General features: G+C 50.1%; 10 protein-coding genes across 10 annotated transcripts; 6 read left to right on the forward strand and 4 right to left on the reverse strand.

Annotated features, from left to right (window-relative positions):
• Positions 1 to 232: 232 nt before the first annotated feature.
• CTAM01_13042 (uncharacterized protein) lies at positions 233 to 810 on the forward strand (the record flags this gene model as incomplete). Its single annotated transcript, XM_060529047.1, has 3 exons — positions 233 to 296; positions 416 to 586; positions 737 to 810. 3 exons carry the CDS (start codon positions 233 to 235, stop codon positions 808 to 810), a joined length of 309 nt encoding a protein of 102 aa, XP_060376368.1.
• Positions 811 to 1,447: 637 nt separating this feature from the next.
• On the forward strand, positions 1,448 to 3,065 carry CTAM01_13043 (uncharacterized protein; the record flags this gene model as incomplete). The annotated part of the gene is made up of 5 exons (XM_060529048.1): positions 1,448 to 1,462; positions 1,514 to 1,732; positions 1,784 to 2,194; positions 2,259 to 2,428; positions 2,567 to 3,065. The coding sequence occupies 5 exons, from the start codon at positions 1,448 to 1,450 to the stop codon at positions 3,063 to 3,065; spliced, it is 1,314 nt and encodes a 437-aa protein (XP_060376369.1).
• A 31-nt stretch (positions 3,066 to 3,096) lies between these two features.
• Positions 3,097 to 3,924, reverse strand: CTAM01_13044 (3-oxoacyl-(acyl-carrier protein) reductase; the record flags this gene model as incomplete). The annotated part of the gene is made up of 1 exon (XM_060529049.1): positions 3,097 to 3,924. One exon carries the CDS (start codon positions 3,922 to 3,924, stop codon positions 3,097 to 3,099), a length of 828 nt encoding a protein of 275 aa, XP_060376370.1.
• Positions 3,925 to 4,547: 623 nt separating this feature from the next.
• Positions 4,548 to 5,857, forward strand: CTAM01_13045 (beta-lactamase; the record flags this gene model as incomplete). The annotated part of the gene is made up of 3 exons (XM_060529050.1): positions 4,548 to 4,641; positions 4,726 to 5,543; positions 5,597 to 5,857. The coding sequence occupies 3 exons, from the start codon at positions 4,548 to 4,550 to the stop codon at positions 5,855 to 5,857; spliced, it is 1,173 nt and encodes a 390-aa protein (XP_060376371.1).
• Positions 5,858 to 6,764: 907 nt separating this feature from the next.
• CTAM01_13046 (uncharacterized protein) lies at positions 6,765 to 9,726 on the forward strand (the record flags this gene model as incomplete). Its single annotated transcript, XM_060529051.1, has 5 exons — positions 6,765 to 6,912; positions 7,035 to 7,924; positions 8,009 to 8,014; positions 8,298 to 9,079; positions 9,645 to 9,726. The coding sequence occupies 5 exons, from the start codon at positions 6,765 to 6,767 to the stop codon at positions 9,724 to 9,726; spliced, it is 1,908 nt and encodes a 635-aa protein (XP_060376372.1).
• Positions 9,727 to 9,922: 196 nt separating this feature from the next.
• Positions 9,923 to 10,171, forward strand: CTAM01_13047 (uncharacterized protein; the record flags this gene model as incomplete). The annotated part of the gene is made up of 1 exon (XM_060529052.1): positions 9,923 to 10,171. The coding sequence occupies one exon, from the start codon at positions 9,923 to 9,925 to the stop codon at positions 10,169 to 10,171; it is 249 nt and encodes an 82-aa protein (XP_060376373.1).
• A 299-nt stretch (positions 10,172 to 10,470) lies between these two features.
• CTAM01_13048 (uncharacterized protein) lies at positions 10,471 to 13,240 on the reverse strand (the record flags this gene model as incomplete). Its single annotated transcript, XM_060529053.1, has 4 exons — positions 10,471 to 11,208; positions 11,263 to 11,400; positions 11,485 to 12,060; positions 13,232 to 13,240. 4 exons carry the CDS (start codon positions 13,238 to 13,240, stop codon positions 10,471 to 10,473), a joined length of 1,461 nt encoding a protein of 486 aa, XP_060376374.1.
• Positions 13,241 to 13,550: 310 nt separating this feature from the next.
• Positions 13,551 to 14,285, reverse strand: CTAM01_13049 (uncharacterized protein; the record flags this gene model as incomplete). Its single annotated transcript, XM_060529054.1, has 1 exon — positions 13,551 to 14,285. The coding sequence occupies one exon, from the start codon at positions 14,283 to 14,285 to the stop codon at positions 13,551 to 13,553; it is 735 nt and encodes a 244-aa protein (XP_060376375.1).
• Positions 14,286 to 17,054: 2,769 nt separating this feature from the next.
• Positions 17,055 to 18,255, forward strand: CTAM01_13050 (longiborneol synthase; the record flags this gene model as incomplete). The annotated part of the gene is made up of 3 exons (XM_060529055.1): positions 17,055 to 17,363; positions 17,416 to 17,888; positions 17,937 to 18,255. 3 exons carry the CDS (start codon positions 17,055 to 17,057, stop codon positions 18,253 to 18,255), a joined length of 1,101 nt encoding a protein of 366 aa, XP_060376376.1.
• Positions 18,256 to 19,250: 995 nt separating this feature from the next.
• Positions 19,251 to 20,451, reverse strand: CTAM01_13051 (uncharacterized protein; the record flags this gene model as incomplete). Its single annotated transcript, XM_060529056.1, has 2 exons — positions 19,251 to 19,963; positions 20,034 to 20,451. 2 exons carry the CDS (start codon positions 20,449 to 20,451, stop codon positions 19,251 to 19,253), a joined length of 1,131 nt encoding a protein of 376 aa, XP_060376377.1.
• Between the last annotated feature and the right edge of the window lie 1,735 nt (positions 20,452 to 22,186).

The raw sequence follows: 22,186 nt of genomic DNA on the forward strand, positions 1-22,186 counted from the left end.
TACTTTCTGTTTTGAAAATTGGAAAGTCAGCAATCGGCAGACACCTTTATCCTTATTGTGTGTATGCCTCTGCATTGAGTAATATCTCCTACTAAAAAAAAGTAGCATATGGACCCTTTCCGGTGATCTTTGTGTTGCCCTGGTCCCCAATAGAGCTGTACTTGGCAATCATTGTCTACAATGTCACAGCTTGTGGTCAAAATCTGGGTGCGACATGACCCGGAAATGTGTAATGGTGTTCATCCCACCGGCATCGGTGGCCGAACCCCACGCGCCCGAGATCCCCATCAACATGGGTCGCTCGGATCAAATCCATCCCGATCGATGACAGCTTCAATTAGCTAGAGGTCTCCGTCCGAAGTCCGTCCGGGTGTTGAAGTGTTGGCTCCAACCACCGGTACTGACTTCCGGCCAGGCTGCCCTACTCCCTCATCCCTTCGCCATCCTTCCGCCTTGTTCACACCCCTTTCGGACACAATATTCCGAACTGGAACAACTGCGAACCTCATGGTCAGCACTGTTATGATGGTCTTGATTTGCTACATAGTAAAGTATGGCCTTTCATGCTGCGCCGAGGAATCGTGCTGTAAGTAGTCCCACCTTTCTGCTGGTGAAGAAGTACCGCGTACTAATCCGGGCCTAGTGTGACTTTTGCTTCGAAAAAAAGGTAAGCACTTGCTGCGCCTCTATCGAAGTATGATAACTTGAATCTTCATGTTATACTAACATCGTTTAGGTCAAGTGCGACAGAGAGGATCCTTGTGCCAATTGTCGAGCGGCCTCCGTGGATTGTTTACGCAGACGGCCTAAGAGAAGAATTAGACATGCAGCTTATGTGAGGTGCGTTTCCCAATCTTCTACCAGGCCACAAGAGTCTGAATTCGACGACACTAATTGACACATGGAAATGATGTAGAAATAATTCGTTTGCTATCACATCGACTCGGAGGAACCCTCCGTCGCCAAGAATAACGCCTCGCAGCCCACAAGCTGCTCCCCAACAATTACATGGCAACTCTTCAGTTCTTGAACAACGTTCAGAGCCAAAATCTCATGATGAGGGAAACGTGCCTGGGGAAACACCTGCTTCTCAGAATAGCAAGCAAAAGTCAACTTGTTCCTCCACCACTGAAACGGGACCAGCTGCTGCACAAGCTCACAGTCATATTGGATCGGAGCTGGAGTCCCGCCTAGGGCTAGATGCAGGAAAACGAGAAGTTCTCAGAGCAGCTCTGGCGTTTTCAAAGCAGGTGTCCCAGCAACTAAGCGTCATTGCGTACGAAGAGGATTCTTCGGAAACCTTTGATATATTCAGCGAAACATCTTATCCAACAGCCGAGAGTCTTTATCTGATCCTTTCAAGTCAGCAAACTCCTTTTCTTGTGTCTTGTCGAATAGTGCTGATAGAATTCAAGGTCCTCGAAAAAGTGTCGGCCAGTCTTTTACAATGGACATCGGGTCTGTCATTTCTGAGGAAACGCTTGAGCGTCAAGCCCTTGAACTGATTGAAAAGTCTGTAAATGGTGCGACGCGTGTTCATTACATAGTGACTGTGAACTTCTTTGTCTGGATGTATCTAGGAGCCTCCAACTATCATACGACAGGCTCTATTATGGTTCAGCATATTCTAAAGAGGCGCCAACAGTATGAGAAGAACTTACAAGCAGCTTTATGCCGTATAGGCGTCCTGGACCAGCCAAGCTTGCCACTGCTTCAAGCACTGCTTTCCGGTGTGAGTATTGCGCGACTCGTTCTGTTGAGTCCTTCATGCTGAGACTTTCAGGCCATGTTTATGCTCCTCTCGGGGAAATTGGAGATGTGTTGGCAGTTGAGTGCGTCAGCATCGAGAGTATGCATGGCCTTGGGTGGACCTCGCCGGATCAGCTCTCAGACCATGGCTGCCCATGAGCTGCGAGAAACTCGGTATACTTTGTCGATCTGCTACATGTTTGATAGAGCGCTGGCTCTGAGCATGAACCGCTGCCTGTCTCTTCCTCAATTCGACATGAATCCTGCGGAACTAGTGCCACCAGACGCAAAGAAGCCATACACTTCACTCATTCAAGTCTTTCTGCAATTGGCGGAGGTTCAATCCGAGATTGTTCACCACGCGGAGATCAAGAACATGAAAGCACGGGAAGATGTTGAAACAGTCCAAACATTGCAAGGAAAGATGTGGAAAATAAAAGAAACGATCAGAGAGGTGGGGATAATCGAGCACATGGAATAGGCAGAGAGCTTTTACTGATTGAGGATAGTGTCAAAAGCAGCCCTTGCATACCGAGGAGATGTATCTTCAGGCCGAGTGGATGGGCGTAGATTTTGTCTATCATTCCGTCATGACATCGGTTGTCAAGCTCCACCCGTACCTGATGGATGATACTGGTTTACACCAGCAATTGCTTGGCTACGCTCGCACATCTCTTAGTTCCCTATCTGAGATGTTGAGCATCGCGAAAACTTTGGTGGATTTTCACCTATTTCGGGTTTCAGTTTCGTGGTAAGTCCATCTTCTAAGTTCAAGTTTCCATCGAAAAGACGTGATTGTTGATAGCTGACTGCTTAGGCTTATTTTGTTATATCCCGTTTACCCCTTTTTCGTCATTTTCACCCACACAGTCAACACCTCGAGTCTTCAAGATTACAGCTTGATAACTCAGGTTACAACAAGCCTCCAGGAGTTTGCTGGCCATAATCCAGCTTTGATGGGAGTCCAAAAGCTTTTCGAGGAATTCGTTAAACTCTGCAAGCCTATCTTTGAGGCGAACAGGTCGATCGACGTCACATCCCCAGCAGTCCCAGTAACAGCAAATTTGCCACCGCAAAAGACTACGCCGCACACACACCATAATAGGGTTTCTCAAGGTCTTTCAGGCCCTTCTGAGATAGGGTCTTTCACATCATTGGTACAGGATGCACTATCTATCCCGGTAGCAGGGGAACATGTAGCCAGCGGGATCACATTCCCTGACTTGAGCACTCTGGAGGAGAACGAGTTGCTAGCAGAGTTATACAGCACACATCCATCAATAGGCTGGATAGATGGCAATTGGTCAATATCGTAAACTTCTAAAGATTGAGTTGTAAAGATTGAGGTCAATCAAGAAACATTCCTCCAGAGACATTCAAACTAGCACCATTAATCCAGCTTGCTCTCTCCTCAGCCAAAAATGCAACTGCAAAAGCGACATCTTCAGGCAACCCAATCCAGCCATCCACAGGGGTCCTGGCATCGAATATCTGTGTCAGAAAGGCGCCGCCAGTTCTCTGCAATTCTCCAAGGAACTGTGGCGATTTGATAATACCAGGAGACACTGCGTTCACCGTACATCCGTAGGTAGGTGGTAACTCTTTTGCCAGACAACGGGTAAGAGTCGCAATCGCACCCTTGCTGGTGGCATACCCCAATTGTTGAACCTCAGGGTCCGTCGATACAGCAGAAGTGATGTTGATAATCCTACCGCCGCCACCCTCCGACTTGGGTGGGAGGTGCGGTAACGCTGCCTGACACACCAAGAATGGCCCGCGGACGTTGGTTGACATTGACGCATCCCACAAGTCGACGGTTGTGTCTTCTACTTTAGCAAGTGTTGCTTTAGCTGCGTTGTTGACGATGATGTCGATCTTCCCAAATTGGTCGACGGCGGCTTGCACAAGATGAGAGGGGCCGCTCGTGGTCGAAATGTCTGCTTCCACGGCAATCCAAGGGCTCGTCAGGCTTTCCCCAAGATCGCGCGCGGCGCGTTCCAACTCGGGCCAACCGTAGTTGATAACCACCGAAGCCCCTCGGGCTGAGAGTTCTCTAATAATGGCAGCTCCAATGCCGGACGAAGAGCCCGTCACTAGGGCTACCTTGCCCGCGAGCGCATTGGGGACGGCGTCTTTAGGGGGGTTGATTCGTTTGCGACTTGCAATAGCTTCCATGATCGAATCGTCCAGTCTGATGATCAATTATTTGAATACAACAGGTTTGTTTTCTTCCAGAGCAGGTATCTATTCAAAAACTTGAGGAGATATATTAGACACTATAGGCGCTTTCAACCTTCGCCTAAATTACTGGTCGTCAGATCTTGAGTGGGCCGGGGCATTCAGCACTGCTTCGAGTCGGACCACGTTCGCAGCCGGAAGTTGCACGGCGTTCAAAGAAACAAACGTCCGAAACCCATAACCACTGCGTAATACTACCTTATGATGAGATGCTTTCCGTCTGGTTGCCTAGGCACTCATGTTGGTGTCGATGAATCATGCCGAAACATGGGTCATTCATGGTTCGGATTTCGGCCGGAAACCAGTGTTGCCAGCTTCCGGTCTTCCGGCCCGTGCGACTGTGTTGCTTTGGATTTCTGCCAACAACGACAAGGAAGAAATGTGACGCATGAGTCCAGGATGTTACTGTATCAGCTAAAGACTCCTAGCTGGCCGATGCTCATCGGCAGAGAGAACGTCAGTGATCGCCTTGGCTTCACTTAAGGGGTCGAATGAAATCCTCGTGTTAGGTTGAAACGTGAACCATTGCGGCAGCACATCAGAGGAGCCTATTAACAAAAATGTCGACATCTTTTCAAAATCAGGCTGTAGCAGAAACGCGTCCGGATGCTGATGGTGTCACTGGCCTGGCCGTATTCGCGACCGATTCATCAGGTGAGTCTTCGTGCGATATGGTGGTTTCCAGAGTCCAGGCTTTCAGGACCAATCGATGTGAGGAGATTGCTAACATTCGCTAAGGGCATCAACTCATCGAGGAGTATTTTGGCCGAAGCAGCAGCATCAAGTCCGACAAAATCGGAAAGGATAGTGTATTCTGGATCTATTCGATCACGAAAACAATTACAGCGATTGCTGCTTTGCAGTGCGTGGAGCGAGGCCAGATCAAACTAGACGACGAGGTTTACGATGTTCTTCCTGAACTCGAAGACTTTCAAGTCCTTGGCCATGATCAAGCGGGCAACGTGACACTTCACCCACACAAGGAGAAGATCACTCTTCGCCATCTGCTTTCTCATACCAGTGGCATTGGTGTGGACGTCTTTGATCCGAGGCTTCAGGCCTGGCGGATGTCTCGTGGAGAACATCCGCAAGCCTTTTCGGGGGACTCAAAGAAGGCATACACTATCCCTCTCCTCTTCGAGCCAGGCCATGGTTGGGCTTATGGAGGAGGCGTCGAGTGGGCCGGGATCCTAGTCGAGAGACTGAACAAGATGAAGCTCGGCGAATACATGAAGACCAACATCTTTGAGCCTCTGGAAATGACCAGTACAACATTCCATCCTGACAGAGATTCTACAATCAAGGAGAGACTGGTTGAGACGAGTACGAGAATCTCGGATGGCACACTCGTGCCCATGCAAGGCCCTTACCCCGCTGTCACGGAGGACGACAGTGGAGCTATGGGCCTCGTCTCGAGTGTACCGGACATCACCAAGTTGACAACTGACCTTCTTCAAACTAAGCCGATGATTCTCGGCGAAGAGTCTTTGAAGGAGTTGTTCTCGCCACAGTTCAGCGCCGACTCGTCATCCGCTGGGATGCTCGCTTATGGTGCAGTAAGTCTGCCATGAATTCATCACGTCGAGATGAGATATTAACAAATTTCAAGATGATGTACGGCCGGCTGACTGGAGAGGAGTATGATACTTCAAAGGTTGGTCAAGCTCCAGGAGCTTACTTCATCAAGGATGACACTAGGATCCTGCCCGGCGGGACACTCGTCATGACAGGAATTCCGAACCTGGTCTGGTTTGTGAACCGCGAGAAGGGAATAGGCGGCTTCTACGCGAGCGCTATCATGCCGCCCGATGACGCCAAGAGCACAAAGTTGATACAAGGGTTTCTCGAGGATGTTTTCAGCGGAAAATAAGGGTCAATACCATTGCGTTGCGTTCAGATCCTCCAGGCAGCCACGATGTACATATATCAAGATCTTGTGCAGCGTATTGAAATTATGCAGTAATTTTCTCTGAGAGTGCGAGAAGATCGGCGCGCCGTTCATTTCAACCCCTGGATTCAGCTGCTCGTTAGCGCCATCAGAAGACCCTTGTTGGCATCACCGCAGATCAGCTAGTGTTCCTCGAATTGGCCTTTATTGGTTAAGACTCGGATGAAAGACACATCCCAAGGAAGCAAAAGAAAGCACAGGATGCAGCCTTCTTGTTTCCCATACTGACTCTTTCTGCTCTAGCTTCTGAACCAAAACCACCGGGTGAGCCGAGGAGGAATCGCTATCACACAAAAGACCCATGATTCCAGGTGTACTCGTCACACTAATCGAATGATCACTAATACACATATTTCGCAGTGAGATGCTCTCAAGTCGGCAACGGGGATAGTCCGCCATATTGCAAAGATATTGTGCATGCCCATGCTCATTGTAACAGAATGCAGACACAGATTGGATGTCATCCTTTGTTAGCATCTGTATAAACCTCCTACATTCATCACAAAATGAAGAACGGGCCAAATTTGGCGAGTCATGTCCCGGGAGAACATTGCTGGGCGCAATAATCCTCAAGAACCATACTCAATTTGACGTCACTAGTACGAGCAGCAGCACTTTTCACCCGACTCGAACTAGTCCCGATCTCCCTTAGATTTATGCCTATACCCCAAAGATGTTCCCTTTGTTCGGGAGCTAGCGCCAGAACCTAGGTCCCCGCAGACGCTCCACGCTTGCCCTCCCTTCAGTGTGTCCCTTCTCTGCCCATTCCGTCAGAAATTCTCCATCACGAAAGGAACATCACAGCCAGAAGCACTTGAAGTAGATCGAAATGGCCGAAACGACGACATTGCCACATATCTCAAGCCTAGTTCAGCCTGCAATACGAACAGTGGTGTCTAGCGAGGACAACTGGAAGGGCAAGACGAGCCCTGCGGAGAGACGGAAGATCCAGAACAGGCTCAATCAGCGAACGTGGAGTAAGCCGCGCACCCACCTCATGCAACCTGCTTACGCCCGCCTTTGATTGCCCATCATTTGATGGAATTTTCGACCACATCTCGTCCAGTGACATGTGCTTACTCGTCTACTTTCGCGACAGGACAACGAAGAAAAGCTGAAAAGCAACAGCAGCGCCAGGCGACGACCCGACAGTCCGGTACGGACGAAAGGAAACCCTCGTCCCAACCCTCGTCCAGCAGCAGCCTGTCGCCGCCATCCTCCATCGTAGCAAGCTCGAAGTGGGCAGCAGCATTACCAGCCGCCTCCGTGGCCAATGATAATGGCACCACGACCTACGTGACGGTGGGAATGTCTCGGCAGGGCCTATGCAAGTCGAAAACGAGCTCGCAGAGAAGCGCCAAGTATACGACGCTGATGGCCTTGAAGTACATCGGACGGCAACGACAAATTGCAGACATTCGAGACGAGGACTTGGACGACATATATCAGCTGTTCCTACAGCACGCGCATGAGAGTAGAAGGAGCCCGAACCCGGATCCAATGTCGGATTCACTAATACCGCTTGTGCAATTCAACTTGTTCCGCGGCTTGATGGAGAACATGAGAACGTTGGGTATCACTATGCCCATGATCTGTGACGATGACTGCGTGTCTCCCTTTGGAAGCGACCCCATGTACAATGCCAACACCGCTTGGAATGTCCCGTACTTTTTGAAGCCGACGGAGACGCAGCTGACAACTATACACCACCCCTGGCTTGACTTTTTGCCCCTACCGAGGATGCGGGATAACTTGATCAAGGCTGGGGATGACTGGGACGACGAGGCGCTGTGTCTAGACATGGTAGGCGACGGAGATGCGCCATCTGGAAAAGGAGGCATGATACTGTGGGGAGAACCATGGGATCCCAATAGCTGGGAGGTCACAGAGGACTTTGTCGAGAAGTGGCGGTGGATCCTTGAAGGCTGCGAGGAGATTATCCGGTCTTCTAATTACTGGAGGGCAAAACGAGGCGAAAAGAGGATGAGGGTGAGAATATGAAGACCAAGTTGCTCTCATGGCCATAACTACATCAGCGCCATGTTCCATGATTGATTGACTCTTTTGATCCAGGTGTCTGTGAGTTGGCCGCGCCATTGGCAGTAGTTACAATCAGGTGGAATGAGACAAGGCGTCCGACCAATCCTTGACTTTCCACGAGGCGCTTGCAGATGATCCAGCAAGCCGGTGACGCGAAGGCCGGGCGGCATTGAGCTCACTCCGCCCGATGCACCACGCGCTAGAGCCATCTTGCCAACTCCATGTTCATAATCCCCTGTAATCCTCCATGCAGTCCTTGGTTCGACTCAGCTTCGGGAGGTGGGGGACCAGTCGCCAGTGTTATCAGTATTCCTCGCTCCAGCATCGAGGTCAGCAAAGAATCAGAACTATCTCCAAAGACGGCATTGCTGCCCATGCCGATCCATCAAGAGCACCACAGCGGCGGGTATTCTCCGAGTCCTCGACTGCCAGGGTATTGCCTACCTCCCAGGAAACAATAGCGAGCCATCTGCGCAATTGCGGCATTGACAAATGGGGCTGGGTGATATACCGCACCACATATGGTGACGATGAAGCTTGGGAACGTTGCAAAGAGATCATCACCTACCGTACGCGCCGCAACATCGCAGACTCGGATGCACCAGGCATTGCAAAGAACCTGGAGTTGACTTTTTTTGACGACAAATTCTTGTTTGATGGGGCCTCAAAGCATCAGCTCCGATCGCATTTTCGCACTTGGTCCCTGGACGCATTTCAATCGGAGAACCCAGGAACACAAGATGTGAGCGGAGACCTAGGATATTGGATACAAGGTTGTGGCGTCCCTCGATATGTGTACTTCTTCCAGGTAGACCTGGAGTCCCTCCGGAGTATCGTGTTCGAGGCGCCTCAACCGCCTGACTACGATCTTGACTGCGAGAGCCACATCAACTTCATCGACGCCTACTGGAAACCGACAAGAGAATGGGCCGGAATGCTACGACATACAGAGCAAGACGAGATCGATGCTTTCGAGACCGCTCATGAGCCTATCGAGGGGTGCGGAGAGGAGAACGTCGGATGGATGAAGGTGTCTACTGAGACGATGGGTTCCGACTGGTATGAGGTATGGCTTGGCAGTATCGGCGGCGATGCCAGCACTTGGTATGTTTTCTACCAACGCCCGCCCGGGAAGGTGTACTGGTAAGAAAGCTGTGAAGAGCTTCGCGAATTCCTTACAACAACCGCAACGTCATCCAGTCTTGTGTACTAGGTAGCGATGAGCACGCTCCGGTAGCAGAACCATCTTCAAAGAACGGTCCATAAATGACAGGGGTCGGCGCCAAGGCGACGAGTTCATCCAAACGCCGCTTCCCTACGTCTCAGGGGGCTTAGGTCGAGGGGGGGAACCTGACAATACACCTCAATCTCATTCTCAACTTCCTCATGCTCAAGAAGACGCTCGCAAAATGAGCTTTCTTTCCAGGCTCTTTCTAAATCTGAATACTCTATACTGCCAATGTACGATCACAGCTCGCTCGCTCAATAGAGTATCTCATTCGCATCGACGATTTCTACCTGTTCGTCCTCTCTCGCCAGCCCTTGGCGGCTACCGCTACGTAGCAAACGACGCGAAAGGTTCTAAGCCCAGGGTGGACATGCTCTACGAGTCTGAGCTACTAAGGGACGAGACCCAGGACTTTGACAAATGGGGCTGAGTGTTCTACAGGTGTATATACAACGATGATGACGCTTGGGCTCGCTTCAAAGACATCATCAACGATACATCCCGACAGGGCAGCGAGTACTAAGAGTATCCGGGAATTCTTGACAAGATGAAGTGGACGTTCTTAGAGGACAAAAAAACGATTTGATGGCGCTTCCACGGCTACGTTGCGCTCTCATTTCTGCGAATGGGTAAAGCAACCAGCACAGGCAGGGAGTTCATCAGAGAAACCGCCCCGAGAGTCCAGCTCTCCCAGCTTAGAGAGCAGTTCTGATATAACGATGCATAATGAATATTTCGTGCAAGTCGACGAAGTATCATTGCGCAGCGTCGTGTACAAGGAGCTGCCGTCGGCCGAAGCCAACCTCTACGTCCGTGGGCACATCAACCTGGTGAACGCCGACTGGCATCGCGCGTCTGTAGGATTACCACGAAGAGAATATATGTGTCATCGAAGAACACTTCAGCTTCCCAGCCTTCGAGGGATGCACCGGGGAGAACGTCGGCTGGATGAGGCTGGTAGCGAGTGAAGTTGGTCCATCTACCTTTCAGAGGATCGCTCATCCGTGGTACATCGTTTATAAGAGACCTCCCGAAATCGTGTACGGCGTGTAGAGTGGGTGTTATGTAGTGTCCAAGGGTGTATGGAACGTATGTGGAAAACATCGTTGCTCATTATTGTGTACTCGTGTTTTCTTCGTTCAACCAAGCTCCCGCACGTGTAGAAGTTGAGATGCCCAGGTGCGTGGATGATGTGGTCTCCATACATACAGACTCCAACGCCGTTTCGATGGGAATCATAACACCAATCCTACTCTGCGATGGCCGTCTAATCCTTGGCACCATCTGTTTCGAACCAACCCTGTTGGTACATCGCCATCCCAAAGCCTGACGCCTGGCTTACCGCCATACACTTGTCCATGATCCACATCTTCGTGTCTTTGTCGGCAAAAGCCGACTTGAGCACGGCTATCATAGGCCAGAACATACACCAAGCATTGAATCCAACGCCCTGTATGGTACAGGCTGAATCTCTGCCATCGAATCCGAATACAATACGGATTTGCTCGCAAACTTGCTCCATCGCCGTCAGTCCATGAGGGAGGTTGACGAGCGTCTTCAACTCTTCACGCGTCGGTTCTCCAAGAGCAATTGATAAGCTTAGAATGTACTCGATAAGGTGTAGTCTGATGGTGAGGTAAAGACCTTTCGCGATCGCATCGCTTGCGTCCGATTTACGGCCCAACAAGTGGTTGAAAGAGTTCAGGTCTTCGTCGACAGCGCCGTCAGGTCCGGGTTTATTCCGGGGCCCAGGGGATAAGATTCTGTAGTTCGCGGCTGCTTCTATGTCGCGTATGATGTCGATACCTATCTGAAAGATCTCTGTTACGTGGTCGACGGATGCTCGTTCGATATCTGCCGATGATAGCACGTGCTGGATCATGTGTTTGTAGTCGATAGCTCGAACGAGCAGCGGTTCAACCATGCCGTCTTTCGCCCATGCTGCTTGTTTCAAGCCGACTAGAACTGGTGATCGACCTTCCTGGCCGATGAATATTTCGAGCATCTGAGGTAGATTAGTGACCGGCCGTGACTAGCTTGTCATTACAAGAATACTTACCCCCAGGTGAACCACAAACGCAAGTAGGCCCTTATCGAGTGATGTGGCAACACCCTGTTCTGCTCGATACCTCAAGAGTGCGAGAGAACCTCGACAATGCGATGTTATCTTCCTTGGTGATGTATCCGGTACTATTGCCTTGAAGTATGTTAGTGTCTCACGTCGAAAGATTCATCCTCATCGGTGTACGTCTCCTTCACCAGCCTCCCTCAGTTTACTTACCTCGAAGAGGCCGAGAGTGAGTAATGCGACAACAACCGAGTCGTCTTGCGCTGTCGAGTTATCCTTCAGTGCGCCACCAATCTTGCTAATCGCCTTGCCATAGTGTTGCCGCGCTTGAGCCATCAAGCCTGCCTGGCACATCTGTAAAGAGGAGCTGGCTAATGCCGTGGCTTTGAGAGCCTCCTGCAAAACAGGCGATGAGGCAGCCGACGACTTCATGCTAGGGAAGAGGTTGAACAAAGCGACCTCGCCTCCGGATGCATAGTTGGAGTAAAAGTGGTTAAGTGAGATGAGCTCGGAATCGACTTGAAAGGCTTTCGGTACGGTCCGCAGCCTCCTCTGAATTTCCTCTTCCTCTACTGAGTCCGGAGAGGTTCCCTCTTCGTCGACTTCCAGAATTGATGACGCTGGGTCAAATGCGCCTCTTTCCTTCAGTCGTTTGGCGACCCTAACCTGGACCTGGTGAGCCGCCGATGCGTTCTGCTGGCGATGCACAACGGCCCACGCATCCGCGTAACCCGGACACGCCCTCCCGAGACTCGTACAGCGGTTACATGAGGGCTTTCGGAGATCGCACTGGCAGCTCGCGTTAGGTTCAATTCACTTCAAAGAACCGACTCAAGAGTCAGCAGTAGGCGTTCGGAGTCTGAGTACTTTGACTTTGCGCGCCTTGCAGGCGAAGCAGCTCGCTGACGGGCGACATCCCATCGTATCCGTCGGCTCCGGTCCTCTGTGGGCGATGAACCCCTGGTGTGATCCCGACCCCCCCACCACTTCTGCGAAAAGATGGAACGTTAAGCCAGCTCTGCGGTGAGCTCAATCTGACATTGGTTTGATGAGTGGGAGCTCGTGGGATACCGACGACGGCGTTGGCTTCTTCGGTCCTTCGGGAACGCGGCTTCGTTCACCTTTTTGAACAGGCGATCGCTTGCTGGTCGTTGGCTGAGCATAAAGGAGAGACAGCTAATTAGGGCGCGGCCTGGCGTCTATCGAGGCTAGCTGTTCCCTGATCCGAGGCACCGGGCGTGCGGGGGCCACCTCTCGAGGATTTTAACTTTCAGCAAATGGCTCCAACACGCAACGAAGGAGGGAATCCGTAACTGGGAGACTGGGTGGCTGGACAGTGACGACAGCGTTAGCTAGGCAAACAGAGGTGATGGTGGTGGCGTCGAGTCATTTGGGAATTTCTCACGCCTTGAACGTATCCCAGCTGGCGCCCATTGAACCCGGAAGCTTTGCAACAGGACTGAATCGTGTTTGATGACGTGGTCAAAGCGCCGAAACCTAAACCATTGTCTTCCGGACGGTCAATGGCGGGTTCCTGTCCGAGGGATGGTATTGCACAGGTTCCTGAGGTTCATTCAAGCTTTGCCAACGCGTGGGACTTCCCATTGTTGATGAGACCATGGGACCAGAGGGCTGCTCCACGCCTACAAGACTCTCACATAGTGAATTACGTAGTGAAGGGATGCCAGGTTGGGTGGTTGCTGAGGAATCCCTTGGCACCCAAGCTCTCTCGTCCGGAAAGATTGGACAGATCGGGTCAAGCCTCGGGCCCCTGAATATCAAGGGATTTGTAGCCTCGGCCTGCCAGAAATAGCATTCGTCCCGAAACTCTGAATAAGTTCATTCACTGACTGCACGATGGCCGTTGAGTATCTCGCTCAGGTCGAGACCGTCCTTTCGAGTGGATCAAGCACACCCTGGCTGACGTCCTCGAGGTCACCCACAATCTTGGAACACGCACATCAGACATTTTGGGAACTATTCACTTGGCAAGCCAGATGTTAAGAGTCCGGTTAAAGATGGCAATGACTGAGACGTGTCAGAAGAGCTCTGAGATGAACGCTTATTCCGACTTCACGCGTTCGAGGTGGCACACGATTCAGGCATGGCTTGGGACGACCCTTGGTTCGATAAGGCATCAGGATTCGTAAAGGCGAAATCATTGATGACAACATCTCATGTAATTGATTCAGACGTACTGTCATTAATGCTACTGTCAGCTCCGGCGTGGTGTAGAGCCTTCTCGGCCGAGTGCTTGCCGATAGACTTCCGGGTTCGGTCTAAGACACCGAACGATCCTCTCGACGCCGTTTCCTCTCCTCTTGTTTGCGCTGAACGTAATATGAGACCATGCTCTCCAAGTCGTCCTCCCATGGATGAGTTCCTCCCTGGGACTTGACATTGGTGAGACCCCAGTCAAACAGAATCGTTTTAATCTCGCTGAGACAGTCGGCTTCTGTAATACCCCCATTTCTCTCCGGAATGACTATATCTCCGTGTTCTTTCCTTAGTCCATGAATTTCATCCTTGAGATGTTTTCCTGCCGCTCTTCTCTCTTCGGCTTGAAGTAGCTGGACCTTGGTAACCTCCATTCGCCGGCGAATGCGTCCGCTGGCGGGGAGGTTTCGCTCGTCTGGTGTGACAGACTCCTCACTGCTGCTAGTTGATGAAAGTTTGCTGAATAAATTGCGTGTAGTGTGTGATATGGCTGCTTGGAGCCGGAGATCATCTTTGAGATCATGTTGGAAAGCCTCGAGTTCGGTGTTGTGAGCTAGTTTAAGCTCAGCCAAGAGCGTGCGATGGAGCGTTTCCAGCACGCGACGCTGGATACTATAAGCTGCAACTGCTATTTTGATGTCGTAGGTGGTTGGCATCTTCTCATTCATTGATTCATCGTTTTCAGATCTTGCAAAGGTCTTCTTGAGACACAACATTGGCTTGGACATGCTGAGCGACTTCTTTAATATGATGTTATTGTTTCTGAACTTGATGCGAGTATTCATGAATCCGTCCATGAAACGATATGGAGTGTCTAGTGTTCAATTGTCTCAGGCAACGAGAAACAAACTTGATAGGGTATCGCAGTGCTGGAGGACAGAAAATGCAGGAGGAAAGGCTCTGGTCTTACCCTCAGTTGTGCAACTATCTCCGAAGCTCCATAGGAAGACTGGTTCGATATCATGGTCGAAAGGGTAGATCTTTTCAAAAGTGTTCATATTCAAGAACATCTTTGGTCCCCAGCCTAATGCTACTCACGGTTCTACGAAAGCCAATGGTACAGATATTTTGCCAGAAACAGTATTATCGCGCCTGCAATGGCGTAGCTGATCAAAAATTTGCAGTCCCAAGCTCATCATTGCATGGCGTTCTAGACTGCTTTGGACAGAACTTCGGCCCAGACTTGATACCCCCTCTCGTTCAGATGAACATGGTCTACCAGACACTCCTCCATATCAACCAAGGGCGGCTCTAAGAACTCTATTTGGTCAACTTCATCCTCTTGAAATTGTCGAATAAGCTCAACATAGCTCTCATTCGCTTTCACAATCAGCTCTTCCCTGATATCCTTCCTCCTGAAGACGGGTTTAAGAAAGGGGACTGGGTAGGTTGACGAAAGGTGTAGGCGTTGCGCCGGCTCCGGTGCCCTCCGATGCGGACTAGGTTACGGTTACTTATGCATCTCGGCCTACACTGTACAAGTACTTAGCCCTAGTCACTCCGTTGCTAACTCTCACGATACTTCTTCTCAGACATAAAGTTCAATATATCAACGTATAGGGTCGCATCACTGGTTGGTCTGAAGGTTGGGCAGATTAGTACGCTACGTACGGTGGTGATTGGATAGCCGCCTTCTGCCGTTGCTGTACCTCGACGCTTGTTTATTTCTGTTAAGACTGTTGTTGGAGCCCTTTACGCCCGTTAGAGAGTACTGGCTTTCTTCTAAGCCTGTTTTTGGCAGAAGCGCCCGTTTATTCAGGCTTAGGAACCCCGCTAATGCTAGACTTAATAGTTCTAACCTTGGTAACGGCGGCCGCTTTGTAATGGTGGCTAGCGAGCTATTTAAATTATAGAAGACTGGCCTGTGCCGCCTATATCTGTTACTAAAACTGACGCTATTTGTTCTGCTACTTAGTGCGAGCCTGGTAGCCTCTGCGGGCCTTATAAGCCTAGGGTTGCCGATGTTGTGATTTGTTGTACCAATTATGATTTGGCACACCCCGGACGGAATAAGGGCGGTAGATAATATGCCGGAGCGCTTCCCCGGCGCAACACACTTCCTCGTGATTGAGAAGAGCTAAACGAGAGCCGAGCGAGTCGGCCCAAGATTATTTCGTATAGTGACGCATAATATCGCTTGGATGGCATCTTCAGCCTAGCCAGATACCACAACGTCAACATTGAACTCCGCCAGTGCGTTCACGGGCGTGAGAACGAACCTCGCACAAACTCAATTCGGCCGCGATTTTTTCGCGGGCCAGCAATGATGTACCTTGTTGCTGACGTGGTTACCGTAATCCCGCGGTGGGCCCTTTTTCCATTCTGAGGAGATCGTGGATACCGTAGAGCGTCTCCGAAACATTAAGAAGAGTTAGGCGAGACGGAAGCCATGGTACTCTATAAGGCTATCTAACTGATATATGCTAATAGCGCTGCGAGATAGTCAGATAAAAGACGGCACGAACATGCTTCGGGGCTATCAAGACGTACGTCGTGATAGTAACTGAGCGGCCGTTCACGATGATCCTGTCGACATCAGAAGTAACTCTATACAGAGGTGAGAAACTCTACTATCTATGACGAAGACTCGCCCAATTACGCTATCGCGGTAACTACTCGTATATGTCGGTTATCTGCACGCGTGGGCTGTTGACTACGGCGTCTACTTCCTGTAACATGCCGATGGATCCCCATCTTGCCCCTTCAAGGTCCTATACACTGCGACCCCAGAACCCTAATCGTGGCATGTTGAAGATAGGGTGCTCCAATGCAACTTTGATGGTTTGCTAGAGGAGTAATGCAGAATCTAGTTCCGTGACTGCATCTGTCGATGAAAAGCTACGTTTCGCTCCGTCATCAACGAAGGCATGATAGCTATTTGAAAAGGAATAGTCAGGCCATGCAATTACGGTCCAGGGGGTTAGATGCACCCTCCCCCCGTCCCCATTTCTTCACCAGAATCAACAAAATCGCGGCTATCAAATGTTATTACATCTAATTATAGAGAATAGCTGCAATTATTAACGATTTTATTTCCAAATTTCAAATGATTGAAACAGCATTTAAGTATCTTTTGCTCCATTTTTGTCACATGCTAGGTCTAGATGGTTGCTTCTACAGGTGCAGCTAGGTGACTTCACCTCACTGCTTTCCTTGACTTAGACCATGTTAGAACACGCAGGTGCAGGGTGACTACGTGTGACTAGGCGGCATTTCCATACCGAATTGGAAAGAATTCGCGATTGTCGCTAGACCAGACAATGTTAGGAAACGAGGAACCGCTAAACCTCCCTGACCTAGAGGGGCGGGATCTTGAGCAGAAGTTGCACGATATGTAGACATGTTAAGACGTCCATCGACAAGGTTTCCAGCATATTGAAATAGATAAAAGTGCCCGTTAGCATCTACATCGGCTTTCTCATATAAAGCCAACATTCCTCCGTCAAACAACATCAATGTCACACAGGTCAACGCTCTTCTTATAGACGAACTAGCTCTAACTCCCCACTTCTCTCTCTCTTTCTCACATCACTCTCATCCATAAGGTCAACTACTTTTCATTCATAATGTCTTGTACACAGGCCGGTGCCCGGGCCATGTGGCGACAGCTCTCCAGTCCCTTGAATAGGGTCTTCCAAAAACACGTCAGACAAGAAGATGACCTTGCTGACCAGCCAAAGCGCTTGGCTGCCCTTGTTGCCCCCATTTGTTCTCAAATGCTAGAACAGTTAAACTATCCGGGTGCCCCACAGCTGGAAGGTGAAGCTGTTGAGGTACTCTTGGCGTACATGTACAATAGGGCTGTGAAGATTGGAGTTCCTCTTGATACTCACATCTCTGCGAAGGGTTTTCGTCTGGGTTATGCTGAAGGATTGGTTTGTTGAGTTCCAGTGTTATTCTTTGCAATGTGATTCTAACATCAGTCAGCTCGCCCATCCCAGGCATCCGGTTGAAGTCCAGGGATACGTCGGACTCTTCACTTGGCTTGTCGTTCAGTACGACGATATCGTAGGGCAAAACAACCAGATGGTGGAGGAGGCGCTCCTTTTTCATGAAAGATTGTTCCGAGGCGAGCCCCAGCCGAACTACTTACTTGAGGGAATTGCCGGACTTCTTCGCGAAGCCCGCGACCACTTCGACACCGTCTTAGCGAACATGCTCCAGATCTCGGCGCTCAAATTCCTGACGAGTAATTTATTGGAACGACACAGCGGTTTCCAACACATGTCTATCACACGGGCAGGGCAAAAGTTCCCAGACTTTTATCGAGACATGTCGGGCATGGACCAGGCCTATGCTGTGTTCTGCTATCCCAAAGCGCTATACCCGGATGTCGGAGCCTTTCTAGAGGCAATCCCAGATATGGCTAATTTTATTAATATATCTAACGACGTCTTGTCGTAAGTAAGGTGCGCTATTAGTCCGAGCAAGCTGCTGACGTTCTCCAGTTTCTACAAGGAAGAGCTAAGCGGAGACACGAGAAAGTATGTTCATAACCGCGCCACGTGTACTGGCCAGCCAGTGCTGACTGTGGTAGCGGAAGTAAACCGAGAGTCAATAGCATCAGCAAGGCGGGTTGAGAAGATCCTCAAGGGAAGAGGCATATACGAACAGTCCTGGAACGATAGTGTCAGGGGCTATATGGCGATGCATACGACCAACCCCCGATACAAGTTGACCGATCTAGGAATCGGCGAGGAGCACCCACTTGCTCCATTCGAACACAGAATCGGCCAATTGTTTGAGCAAATGAGCCGAAAGGAATGAGTACGTCGTGTTCCGAGAAAGAGCTTTGCATTTTCAGATGGCCATGATTTTCATGCTAAGTGATCGGGGCCTGATTAAGCCTAAGCAGAATCATTCAGAATAGATATCAGACAAACTCCACTTACGTGTTTTCTAAAGACAGACACATTCATTTCTACACGCGAGGAGCCTGCGTTGCATCAACTCAAAAAGAACCATGTTTTCCCCTCAAATACGAATAAGTCACCGTGTTAAAGTGACTGCCCAGCGGCAATTTCTGTCATTTTCTAACCTATCCCTAATCGACCATGAAACTGACTTCGGGAAGATTCGATCTTGATTTTGATAATAATAGCCATCAGTCTGCTTCAAACTCTAGGGAAAATTTTCTGAGTCGTAGCGAAACTGCGTCAGTAACGATGTGTTTTGACCGTGACAAATTGATAGTGGGCCTGATGTCAGAGGGCTGGGTTCGGACAGAGTATTCGAGATAACAAGTTCTACAAAGCTAGAAGCAAATCATGCCTATCATTCGAATCTACCCCCTTTTCTACGGTGTGGAGACTCCAGCTTTGTGAAATGCTTCGCCACGGAATTGATATTCTGTCCCGAGTGGACCTCACCGCTTCCCCCGGCGCTCCCCCGGAGCTGCCCCGGAGGCCCACCCTCCCCTAGGCGGCACCTGACACTTGCTCTGTCCTAGTTTTCGGCGCCTTGCCGAGGATCAAACCGAACCAGCCTTTAGCTGAGCGTATATATAACCTTTCCAGTGATTCCAACCATGGAAGGGGCCTGCATGATGCTTTCCTGAGCTCTCCGGAGAGCTGAGATGTCTGGGCTCACCGCATGCGTAAAGGTTGGGAGGCGCTAAACGAGTGCAAATACACAAAGCAACGTCAATTGAGCAAAGACACTCATCATCCTGCTGGACCTCCACAGGCTGGAACACATAGCTCTGCAGGTCAGTCAGAGTTATGTTCGGCTGAGTGGCTTCATCAATTACTGCTCTCCTCTTCTTACTTTCTATCCTCGTTCCGACTCAGCTTCTCACGGAAATAGCTAGGCCGTTCATCCTCATAAACAACATCAAACCGTGGATCATCTTTGAACGTGCCAATAGGGGCGCTCAGCCACTCTCCACTCGCCATGAGCGCCACGCAGCAGTGCCACGGCGTCGTATAGCCCGTCTCGGTGTGTAGCAATTTCAAAGACACCTTATTCTCGCCTGTGGAATGATGGATAGACAGGCGGAGATGGTTGGGGAAAGCAGCCTTGATAGCGCCAGCGAAAGCCTGTTCTGCATCAGAGGTACGGTACGCTAACAAGGCAGCTTTCACAGCCGCAAACAGTAGAGAACGCACATATCCGCGGATCATCATTTCCTTAGCGAGGAACTTGATTTCTCGCTTAAAGCTGTTGTGAGACCTATTCTTGCCGATTGGGAAGATGTGTTGCAAGTCCGATTCAAGAAACCTCCTGTACCCACAATAGGTCATCAGGGTATCAGGCTGTGTGGCAATCTCGTAGTCGATGTCAAGGTCCTCTTTGCCATATCTATTTAAAAGATACCGGCGAAGGTTGGTCGCATTGGCAACGTAGACAATCTCGCTCATCTGCTCAGGAAGGGGAAATTGAAGTAGCTCTTTGAGGCAGGAGAAGTTAATCCGGCCAAAGCCTTTCTTGACAGCCATAGCCCGTAGAGCCTCGCCGTAGGCCCACGTATCGCGATCTGGGATACATAGTAAGTCTGCAATCAAGGGCATCTTAGCAAAGCCAGTATATAAGATGAGGTGACTCACCGTTGTAGACCAGACCGTCTGAAATAATAGTGATCCTGGCACCTGGACTATATATATCTCGTATCCGTAGACATATGGTGTTAAGCCGCTGGAGGGCTAGCTCCTCAGCCTTGTCTGGCAGGAAGCCGAGGACTTTGTACGCTTTATTGGCCGACTTGAACGGAAATGCCGGGAGACACATATCAATCGGCTTATCTGCTGTGACGAACCCGTTGATGACGGACAAGAACTTGGTCATACCGGCAGCATGCCGGTACTTGAAATTGTCAATCTTGTCGAGAGCATACTCGAAAATGATGGCAAGGATCCTGGCAGACGTCTCATCCCCCTTATCCGTCTTCCATATCATCTTCTGAATCGCATCAGTGGCGTGAGCGAAATCTTTGCCATGTAGCGAGCTTCTCAAGTCGGAATCCATGGATTGAGTGGCAGGTTGTGTGCAGGGAAAATTGAATGATCTAGAAGAAATTGACCGGGTGATGTAAGACTGAGAGAATAGCACAGGGTTTTAAATACATGCTCAGCCACACAGGTGCAGTTGATTCTCGACAAGTCGGCCCAAAGTCATTTGCTGCCACTGGTCTATAATGGGCTATCTGAAGAAGGTATGCGGACATGTGGAAGAGAGCTCCAAAGTCGTTGGTTACTGAGGTCCTGCTCAAATTGTGTCGCGAATACACACGGAACTGGTTACGTTCAGAGGTGCGGCCAAAATCACAGGAACCGCGGCACGAAGTTGAGTGCTCCGGCAGTCCTCTGCGAGGCCCAATTCTCAGCCACGCGTCTAGACCTGCAGCGGGACTTCCCACATCTTCCGAGCAACTATCTTGAAGTGAATGTACTTCCAGGTAAGACAAGGTAGGGCATGAGTCCAATCCTCTGCACCTAGGTTTTGGACTTGCTACTTTTGCTAGCTCATGCAGTTCTCGACTGATACGAAAGGACGAAGGGTCGCACCCCTGCTGATCGAAACGGGCGTCCAAAATGCCAGGGGTGATATCTACATATGCTGCCCTTCGAGGATCGGCACAGTTCTCGGTTCACAGACGAAAAGAAGGTTGTATTCTTCGTAAGTAGCATAGACTAACGATGGTGATGTGTGTGCAGCCGTCCTCGTCTCGCCTCACATTGTATTATCGCTATTGGGTGTTCCCGATACGAGGTTGCCGCTTCGAACTCAAATTGAAAGTTTGGCCTTTCAAGCTCATCGGCAGCATATGAGGCGTTAGTCCGGCCCATGCGCGCCTGCCGTTCATTTAACGCCCAGTACCGCATCTTTTGGTATTGTCAATCTTTCAGGAGATAGCAGGGATTCGCGGTGAATCACCAAACGTGCTGAGCCCAAAGTTATCATGCTAAGTAACCAATAAATCTGGCTGTCTTTTCACGCCTTTTGTTCGTGCTAAGAGGCAGGATATGGGCGTCAAATGGATGCCCGAGACCTCGTTATCACCTACGAAAGTTGCTCCTCTTCTACTATCCTACTCTCAGCACCTTTTCGTCAGGTCTCGTTCTTGACAGTTCCAATTCAGCATCTCTTCAAACAGTGTGCTGACACCTTGCAACAATGACTGTCCCAGAGCAATATGGTCGGCGGTTGATTCCCCAGATATTAGACAGTTTGGCTTCTGTCGAACCTCACCGCATTATATACTCGGTGGCAAATTCCTCGAATATCTCTCATGGGTTCCAACGCATATCTGCTCGAGCTTTTGCAAAGGCAGTTGACAAGACCGCTTGGTGGTTGCATAGTCAAGTTGGTGAAAAAAGGGTTGTCCGGGCAGCGGCTTACATTGGACCTCGTAAGTGAAGAAACCAATTGCTGGCAGGATTTTTGCTTTACTGACTCCAGAAGATGACCTCCGCCACGTTCTCTTGACGTATGCATGTGTCAAGGTCGGCTGCACTGTGAGTGAAATACTCCAAGCTATTCAAACCTAGCCGCACGTTTCTCATGCGTTCAATGGAGGCCCTATTTCTGTCCCCCAAAAATAGCACCGAAGGCGCACTCGCAGTGCTTGAAGCTGCAAAATGCAGCGTTTGGGTCAATCCATGCGGGTATTCATGTCCTCTGGTGGATGACATCCTGCAGAAGCGCAGTATGAAGGTGTTCCATTTACCAGAATTGGACGAACTGCTCAATGCAGAGACGA

This window comes from Colletotrichum tamarilloi (assembly GCF_030869305.1).
Source record: "Colletotrichum tamarilloi strain Tom-12 chromosome Unknown Scaffold_87.1, whole genome shotgun sequence".
NCBI classification, from domain to species: domain Eukaryota; kingdom Fungi; phylum Ascomycota; class Sordariomycetes; order Glomerellales; family Glomerellaceae; genus Colletotrichum; species Colletotrichum tamarilloi.